General features: G+C 32.0%; 1 protein-coding gene across 1 annotated transcript; it reads left to right on the plus strand.

Moving 5' to 3' along the window:
* Window positions 1–3,183: 3,183 nt before the first annotated feature.
* LOC117932532 (ethylene-responsive transcription factor 2-like) lies at window positions 3,184–4,069 on the plus strand. The gene has a single exon (XM_034853805.1). The coding sequence runs from the start codon at window positions 3,223–3,225 to the stop codon at window positions 3,865–3,867; it is 645 nt and encodes a 214-aa protein (XP_034709696.1). The 5' UTR covers window positions 3,184–3,222; the 3' UTR covers window positions 3,868–4,069.
* Window positions 4,070–10,565: the final 6,496 nt, after the last annotated feature.

Below are 10,565 nucleotides of genomic sequence, written 5' to 3' on the forward strand. Positions count from 1 at the left end.
ATTTTAATTTTGTGTTGAAGGCTACAAACCTCCTACTATTTTTTATTTTTTATTTTTGAAGTGAAAATAATAATAATAATAATTTTTATGTAAAATGTAGGAACTCTTATTAATTAAAAAAAAAAAAAACATGAATTTATTTATGTTTTAAGTATTGGGATAGTAAAAAAAAAATTAATATCTTAATTTTTTAAAGATAAATTTATGGGAATTTCACTATTTTATATAGGATTTATTATTATTGTCTCTTTTTTGAAATAAAAATAGAAAATCTACCCTAACAATATATAAAATAAAAATTTTACTCTTTAGATGAAGACCATGTTCAATTTCTTGGGGCCTTTTCAGGCTCAACCCTGGATTTGCACTAAATCATTAGATATGAATTGTATAATACATATTTCAAAAAATTTGATAATCCCACTTAAAACATTACAAGATAATAAAATATTTTAAATAAATCTTTATAATTAAAAAAAAAAAATCCATTGTTATCATTCAAAAAAAGAAAGAAAATGAGGGAAATAAGTTAATATTAGCTTTAAGAGAGAAAAAAAGAAGAAGAAGTTATATTTGGTTCCAAGAAAGTAAGTATAGCAAAGGAGAACAAAATGTTAAGAAAAATATTTAAAAAGAAAAAGGAAAAAATAAATATAATTAAAATTAGTTAGGAATTTAATTATTTTTATACTATTTAATCTTTATATAGAAGTGTAAAAATAAGTAAAATAAATTTGAAATAGCATACGACTTTAAGGGTCTATTTGATAACTATTTTTAAAAACAGTTGTAAAAAATGGTTTTTTTAAAACTATTCTTTAATGTTTTGTAAAATAAAAATCTGTTTGAAATCCTCAAATGTTTTTAACCTAATTTTAATATTTTTAAATATATTTTAAAAATAATTTTTACATTTAATTTTTATTTTTAATCATTTTACATATTTATATAATTATTTTTTAAAATCACACTTATAAAATAAATAAAAACAGTAAAAAACAACTAAAATATATTCTTTAAAAACACCACGTTTTCTGCTTAAAAACACGTAAAACAATTTTTAATTGTCAAACGTTTTTTTCTTAATTTTTTGTTCTAAAAAAACAAAAAACGATTCTCAAAAACGGTTACGAAACATATCCTATCTTTTCTTTTGTCTTTTTTCTTTTTTACCATCTATCATTTATCAAATTCTTTAAAGCCAAACAAAGCATAAATGGGTGTGATACACATCCACATTAATGAATAAAGGGAATAATTAATCAAAAAGCATGATGCCCACCACCTTATTGTATATAACTATATATATACTTTTGTTCCAACAACCACCACTTAATGAAAATTTCAATTACTTTTGTTGTCATCAACACGTAGAAGCTTCCAACTTTCCCAATATTATATTTATCCCATTGGATTCTTCTTATAACTACGCAAACCCACATGATTAACATTAAATAGAATTTTATTTCTCGAGGGGATGACTGTTTAATAAGGGCTGGTTTCTAATCTTACTGGGTCAAAGCCTCGATCAAACTCATTGAATTTTATTTTTATGATTTAATACTTTTCATTTTTCTTTGAAAACTGGGTATAAATTTAATAATGTCTTCACATTCATTCTCGTACACGGCTCTTCTACTACATGTTTGTCATCCCTTCTAAATTTAGAAACTTCTCATGGATGTGATGACATATTTCATGATGATATTGAAATAGTCTTTTAAATTTTTAAAATTTTAAATTTTTAGTGTATTATTTCTTAGAATATAGATATTTTTTATTATTCATTATTTTATATGTGTTACAAACAAGAAAATAAAATAAACTATTCTTAATTTTGCTTATATACATAATTGTAACAAAAAGGGTAAAGGTATAAGACAATATCCAACTAAACATTTTAAACTTGCTTTTAACTTATTCATTTTTCATATCAAATCCATTATATTAAGTATAAGAGCGTGATCCCGAAAAGCCGATCTTATTGTCACCGCTAGACATAAATATGATAACATGTTTAAAACTCAAAATCGATAAAAAATAATATTGTTTTGTATCCGCAAAAACCATTCTCATTATCATCTCTAAACACATATATAAACTTCATCCTATTACCATCCTTAAACATATATATAACCTCTATACCGATACTTAAAACTTAAAACTCATAAGAAGACCATAGAACACATATATAACTTCATCCCGTTACCATCCCTAAACATAGATATAACCCCTACACGTGATAAGACCATAGACAATGTAGGAGACTTTGTCCTATGGGACTAACGTGGAGACAAAGTACCTTTACATGGCAAAATCAAATCCCATTTGCAATGCTGCATGCAGCCCCTACAAACCCACTGTTTTCATCATTTCTCTCACTACTTGTCAATCACCCAATCCAAAATCAAAATGAAATTTACATCTTTATTTATTGGATTTTTTCATACATATATATAGTATCCAAAATTCAATTTCATTTCTTTATAATTGAATAATAATTTCATTTTTTAATTTTATTATTTATTTATTTATTTATTTATATTTTGATTTTAAAAATATTGATAATAAGAGAACATAAATGAAATGAAAATAAAGGGAAAAATAATCCCAATGGATGTGGATAATCTACGGCTGTGAATAAATTAATTACTAGAGAGAATCCATGGTTTATCAACTTAATTCATTTAAAATTGCATGTTGACCAACGCCGACATTTGACCCTAGCCGCCAACCATGTATATTAAAATATTCAACGCCAAATCGGCGAATCCAATCCAACAGATTATTCTTTTCAAACCCAGTATTAAAAAATTCAAGAAAAAATATATATATTTAAAAAAACAATATCTTTATAAAGATTTTCTTTTATTTTTTTATGAAGAAAATTTTGAAAAATTATTTTGTTATAAATAATATTAATTTTACAAAAATTAAGAAGCGGAAAGGACAAGACAGCCGTCAGCCTTTGTCTATTAATTTATTAAACGCACGTGCTGAATTGATTTCAACTGCGGTTGAACATAGTGCAGGTAAGGTACCTGGAACGTACCAAAAATATTTTTTAAATGAAATTAAAAAAATCAAAAGTTAGTGTGTCACCTGGAGTGCATGAACGGGTTGATCCTCCCTCTCCTATATAAGCCAGCCATTAAAGACATCCTCCAAGCCAATCTCATCAGAGCTAGCCAATTTCCGTAGCCTTCTATTACAAACTAGAAAATGTACGAATACACCACGTTGGAGTCCGATCTGGCTTTTCTCGAATCCATTAGCAACCATCTTCTCGAAGATTCCGAACTCATGGCGCCGATCTCCGGCAATGTTCCTGGGTATTGCTCTGCTCCTTCCTTCACTGGATTCATTTCTTCTCAAATTTGGGGGAATTCTCCGGTGGTGGATTCTGCGGCTGCCAGTGGAGTTGTGGAGGTAAAGGCGGAGGTCGAGGAGGAGGCGCCGAGAGGGGGTGTGGCGAAGGAGGAGGAGGGGAGGCGGTACAGGGGAGTGAGGCGGAGGCCGTGGGGGAAGTACGCGGCGGAGATCAGGGATCCGGCGAAAAACGGCTCAAGAGTGTGGCTGGGGACGTATGAGACGGCGGAGGACGCCGCTCTGGCTTACGACCAAGCCGCTTACAGGATGCGCGGCTCTCGCGCGCTCCTGAATTTTCCTCTTCGGATTGGGTCTGGGGAGCCGGAGCCCGTGAGAATCACCGCCAAGCGCCGCTCTTCGCAGAGGTCATTATCGGAGGCGGTGGCGGCACCCTCTCCGAAGCGTGGAAAGGGAGTGGATTCGACGGCTAAAGTGGAGGCGGCTGAAGCAAGCGTAGTAGAAATGTTCCAAGCCAATCAACTATGGGTGAAGTTATAAAATGAAGATCAGCTAACCGGCTCATCTCTCTAATTACCATTTAACCCCTGAGATCTAAATTCAAAAACAACAAAAAAAAAAATTGACATTTTTTTTTTGTATTAATATCAAGATTTATGATGATGTTTGTTTGATGGTAAAGTTTCATGTGTACCAAAAAGAGAAATCTTTAAATTCAATTTCTTTTTTATATTCTCTTAAATTTGTTTTTAGAAATAATTATACAATTACGGTTACTCAAATTGAATGTAAGAAAAGGAAAAATAATTGTTAAATTTTTAAAGAATTAAAAATTCATTTATTTATTTATTTTATTATTTTATAAAAGGATTAAATAATTTAAAATAAATTTTTAGAATCATATTTAAAAATAATTTTTTAAAATAAAATTTTATTTAGAAATTTAAATATAAAAGTAAGTTTCTCATGTTATTCTTGAGAATATAATAAAATATTCTCTATATTTTATATTATTATTTTCAAATATCATATAAAAAGTAATTGAAAACGATACTATACAGGTGTAATAATGTCGCTTTCAAATCCAATTAAATGTTATTTCAAATCCGATGAAATATCACTTAAATGATGATAGTCAAAAGTCATAAAAGTTTAATTTATTCTTAAATTATGTTAATTGATTTTCAAATAAGATGAGCGAAAGATCCAAAACATAATATTGAATAGAAAGTTACGAAGATGCTCCTTGCAAGACTTAAATAAAAGAAAAAAATTGGTGCATGAGCCTTGAAATGATGGGATTTTTTTTTTTTTTTTTTAATGTTTTACATTTGTGGGAAAGTGACCATGGAAAGCAAGTGATAGATCTGGAGTCACTTTTGGGCTCCATCTGTCCCCCCTTGATTAAGCATTGAGGTTGTTTTTTGAATTGTAATTTTAAAAACTTATTTATGCTTTTTAATTTTTTAAAAGTAATAAAAATCGTAAACTTTGCAACATTGTATTAATTAAAAATGAAAAATATCATAGATGTATCAGTAACTCAATTTTATAGATATATCGAGATATCTTAGAAAATATGGATTGATATTTTGACACAGAATATCAATAAGACAAAATTAATCAAAATTTAAAAAATATATAAACAAAAAAATACAAATACTCTAATTATTTTATTAAATAAATTAATATATGCATATCAAAATTAATGATATTAATAAGCCTAAAAGAATATTAATATAAAAATAAAAATCTATTTCATTGATAGAAGATATGGATAATATTTTTCTAAAATATGATTTTATTACAATCCATTCTTTTTTCAACATAATAATAAATATATATTTATAATAAATTATTCATTGTATTGGATTCTATTTCATAATTAGATCAAAAGTCGTGATTAACAATTTTTAAAGTTCTTCTAATTTAATTTTAAGTTGGATTGTTAATTTCAAAAATTTAAATTTTATCCAAAAAAATGTATATTAAAAATCTAATAGAATTTATCAAATTTTTTTTTGGAAAAAATTATCTCAAATTTCAATAATATATTTACATTCATTTCTTCTAAAGATTTAAAACTATTTTTATTAAAACATGTTTTATTATATTTTAAATAAAAAATTAAATCATTTTAAAGATTTATATAAAATATTTTATTTGAGATTTAATTTCTAAAATTTTATTATAAATTTGTGATGACAACTTTTGCTATTGACATTAATGTATTTAAATAATTAAAATTATTAAAAATTATTTTAATAATTTATCTTATCAAATTAATTTTAATTTATAAAATATTGAAACTTCATTATTTTTTTATTTTAGCAAATTTCGAATAAATTTATATTTTAATATTTTAAAATAAAACATTCAAAATTAAATAAAATTAAAAGAATAAATATAAAAAAAATTAAAAGTGAAGTAATAGTAAAATTTTCAAATAGAATTAATGAGATAAATATGAAAAATAATTAAAAATAAAAGGATAATATAAAATAAAAGGGTAATGTTAGCCCAAGGGTTCTCCTAATCGGGTTTTGATGATAACAAACCATGGTTAAGTGACTAATTGGTTTAATGATTAAGAATTTCAGGTATAAACTCGAAAATTCATCAAATGACCAAATGGATATAAGATCGAGACACTTGGAAGACTTATGATCATAGGAAATTAATGTAAGATGAATGCATGAGTGCACTTAGGATTTTCACACGTTTCATGCATCTTTGAAAACTCAGTTTATTATTTAAAATGTCGATTTCATTAAAACCCAAGTTTTTAACTAATGTACCTTAGGCAAAATGTTTTATAATTAGTTTAATAATTTACTTAAAGACCTTGCCTAAGTGTTAGAAAAGAAATGAATAAAAAAATAGGTTTTCAGGGCCAAAAAGGCTCAACCGGTCGAGGCTATGGCCAACCGGTTGAGGAACCGGTCGACTAGTTGTGGTCGTCCGGTCGAGGACCGGTCGAGGGAGGTCAAAAACCTTTTCTCTCTCTCCCAGTAGCCTTCTCTTCCCGGTCGAGGTGTTTCTCTTACCGGTTGAGGTTCGGTTGAGGCAATGGTAACCTGTCATGCATTAAATGTTCCAACGGCTAGTGAATCGGTCGACCCCTAACTCAACCGGACGAGGTTACCTTCCCAGCTTGACCGGACGAGGTTACCTTTTGCTGTTTTTGACTCTCGAGCTTAAAAACCTATAAATTGAGAGCTCCACTTCATTTATTGATAAGAGAACACTTGCATTCAATAGCCTATCTACTTGTTCTTGATCAAAAAGCTCTCATTTGCTTCATAGTGCATTAAATCACCACTTGCATATCCTTTAGTTCACTCTTGTGTGTCATCCTAGCTTTGTCTTGTATTTGAGCTATCATTAAGCTAGGTTGAGTGATTATATCTTGTAACAATCTAAGTGTTAAAGCCTTCAAGAGGGTTGAATCTTGAAGAGGTTGTGTAAGAGTCCATTAGAGCCAGAATCCAAGTGTAAGAAGATTGGAAGCTTGGTTGAAGTTTCAAGTTAGTGGAACCCTCACTTGGTTAGGAGGTTGAGGAGAGTAGACGTAGGCAAGGAACTGTCGAACCACTATAAACCCGAGTTTGAATTCTCTAAACTCTATCTCTTTACTTTGCTTATATTGTGTTTGAATTTATTGTGATTGAAAAGATTTTAAAACCCAATTCACCCCCCCCCCCCCCCCCCCCCCCTTGTTTGGGTGTTTTTCTTAACTAAGCATAGCCTTTGTTTTCTCACGTAATATAAAGTTAAAATAAAAGATAAATTATAAAAAATATATTTGATTCACTAATATGAAAATATATGGAAAAAATCCCAAAAATTTTAAATTAGTATTATATTCATCTATTTAAAAATAATTTGAAATACATGTGTGGACCCCGTATTTCGGCTCATGCGCTTCCACTCGATGGCGAACTCGCTTTTTTATTTGAAAATGATTTATTTATTAGAAAATGACTTAGAGTCGCCACTTATTTTTGTTTTATTTTTAAAAGGTAAACAAAATAAGAAAGAAAACCCTAAGTGTGACTCTTTATTTTGGAAAAGGTGGTCTGTAAAAAACCAAAAATGGCTCAGGGGTCAGATTACTTATCGGAAAAGTACGATAAAGACAATAGCACCCCTCTAAGTCTCTAAAGACGGGTCTCTACTAATAAAATGAAACAATCATGGCAACTAATAAGGAGATCAATGAATATCAACATGATTATACACTGAGAGCCAAAGCATACATGGAGGATGGTCAGAGTGAGAAATGATGCGTACCTTGACAGCAAACGGCAATGCGCTATCAGGAAATGTGATTAGTGCACAATAATTATCACAAAATAAATAACATGCATCACTAAACAGGATAAAGAATCCAATGGCACACATGACACTTCATTCAAATTTATTTTTAGGGAAAATTTCAATGATGTTGGGCTCCCACCATAGCCCAATTTATTTTCGCATGAATTAATGCCATGAATTTCCAATACTCGGAATTATGATATTAAATTCATGCTTATTTTAAAACATTTTTTAAAATCAAAGAAAATATGAAAGTGGCTTGCCGGAAAGAAAATGACAGCCAAATTTTATTGAAAATGGGGCTCTTAGGTGATTCTGAAAACTCTAGAGATGAAAAATGGGAAAGTTGGGATTATTCGAAAACCAGAATTTGAGAAAATATTTACAAAATGGGATTTGGAGCAATTATTTTCAAAATCAAGGGATGAGGAAATGGAATATGACACATGGCCCAAAGGTGGCCATGCAAAGGTGGCCCTGCAGTGAGGTTGGATGCTTGAATAGTCGCTTGATTAGACAATGGCGTTGTGGGGCTCTGCTCACCATTGGGATCCCAATCGAATAATGATCTTGGTCTTGATACCAGAGACGCCCTATCTGAGGAGGACATGTCTCTCAGCTGAGTTGTTATAATTCTCAATAGATTGACCAGAGGAGATCAAGTATCCACCCTTAAACTTTATTGACTTGGCATGCTGATTACAGAGCTCCCCACTCACAATAACCCCACATCATTTCGCTCCACTTTCCACAACAAAAATTCAAAACACTATAGCAAACCATCCGAACAGCAAGTCCTCTAAGAAGCTTGGATCGCAGTGACTCTGTCTTTTCTGAACCATTGAAGTCAGCTTGCTGAGGTCTAAGTTCAGCTGGTCAGGAAACCTCAGGCATCAAATCATCCAAATCATTAGTTGCGGAAACTAAGTGGTTCAAGTCACTAAAGTTAGGAGTGTAGAGCTTGAGAGTATTGAAACAAATATCATGAAGAACTTCATTGTCCAGAACCATGCATTCATCAACATTCTCCAGCAACTGGTGCATCGAGAGGATGACATTTTATGGCTTCACAACTGCCTCAGAGCCTTTTGGAGATGAGAAGATGGAGAAAATAAGCATAATTCCATCTGGGAATACTTTTCTCGTCTTTAATATCATGAGGGCCCTATGCTAGAACTAGTGTCGCCCCCCCAAGTGAGTAGTACACCTGTAATCCTTGCATGCAATCATGATTCACAACCTTCATTCCACCAGAAGCTGTATGAATTGATTCAATTTGTTGTTCATCTCCTGAAAGAGTAGTGTCACTTCGCTTCTGGCTTACATTTGAAGTTTGGCATGCTAAAACCTTGTTCTCAAACTGGAAGCTCATGATTACATAATATGAAGACACCAACCTAAAAAAACCAGATAGTGTTTTTAATAAACACGACCTAAACTTGGATTCTGGTATCCGAAGGCATAAATCATTGTAGGTGAGTCCACCACTTTGCATGTGTGCTTCTTGATCCTCCTGCACAATATCCTTCAATACAACGCGGGTTTTCGAAAGAACGTCCCTCATCTTTGAACTCTTGGCATACTCCTAGCAAAAGAGAACCCAACTTTTGAATGGTTTTCCTTAGCCAAACCCCAATCTTTAGCAACCAATACTATCTTTTCAACTAAATATATCTCATTCCTTAAAACCTTAGTTTTGCTTCTCTTCAGTCTCCATGGCCTTCCTGAGTAAATGAAGCTATTAAATGTAAGTATGAAGTCTATCTATCATCAGTGTGAGGAACAATAAGAACCTTGTGAAAAAGGCTTCGAGCAGAGGCCTGGCCATAAGAACCTGATCGGTGGGATAAATCAAACCGGGCTCAACAGTGTGGTTTTGGATCTTCATTACACTGTGAACATTGGACACGAGCACTGTGAAAATAGTATCAACAATCGTCTGGACTGTAATAAGACTTGTCCCAACTATGATGCATCAATAGGGTAGCTTAATGATGTTTGTTGCCCAAGGCTTCTCTTGAAGAACTTGATAGTTAGCGATGGATCCAGAGATGAAGTAGACAGGTTCTTAATGAAGCTATTGCCATTAGGATCAACCAGGTTGAAGGTAAAAGATGAATCTCCTATTGCACAAACCTTCAATCTTAACAAAAATTGATCTACCGCTTCCGCGGTCTTAGAATCCCCTTTTTTACATTCTTCCTGGAGGGCCTGTAAATCACCCACAACTTTTATCAATATTTCTTCCACTGTTGATAGAGTTCCATGCTGAGCCTCTCACCATGCACGTTCCATTCCCATTTGTCACCCCAGAGAAGACACCACCATCATGGGCTCCCCAACCTCTACAGGTGTCAATGATGGCCTTGCGGTCAGTGAAACCAATGTCACCATGAGGTCCATCAATCACAAAACGGCCAAATGGGTTAAGGTGGAAAATGATTTTCTCGCCTAAGTACTTCCCATGAATAACTAGCTGGATGACATGCTCTTTGAGATCGACTATAGTTTATTCATTGGTGACAATCCCGTCGTGCTGGATGGAGGTGAGGTCAGCGAGCGCAAAGGATCATGCTCACCTGAGAAGAATTCATGCACAGACCCTCCAATATTCTGAGATTGATGACGTTGCATATGCTTTAAGAGATGAGTAGGCAAACGACCTCTAGGCTGGAGTTACTTATCTTACTCAGGAAGAATGATCTTATCCCTTTGAAGCCAATGGGTAAGTTCAAAATATCCGATTGGGTATGGGGACCTCTTTGTCCAATAAACACCAAAATATGTGGGAATTTCTCTCTCCAAACTGACTAGAAGTAATACTAAAGCTCTCAAAGACTAGATGAATTAACATTTTCTGTTCGTTTGGCTACTTGTATCACCACTCAAAAGATGCATGTAGATACCCTTCATTGGTC

The sequence above is a fragment of the Vitis riparia genome, chromosome 15, assembly GCF_004353265.1.
Source record: "Vitis riparia cultivar Riparia Gloire de Montpellier isolate 1030 chromosome 15, EGFV_Vit.rip_1.0, whole genome shotgun sequence".
NCBI lineage: Eukaryota > Viridiplantae > Streptophyta > Magnoliopsida > Vitales > Vitaceae > Vitis > Vitis riparia.

Excerpts from the sequence above, each read along its gene's own strand:
- LOC117932532 (XM_034853805.1), top strand. The coding sequence starts at position 3,223 with ATGTACGAATACACCACGTTGGAGTCCGATCTGGCTTTTCTCGAATCC.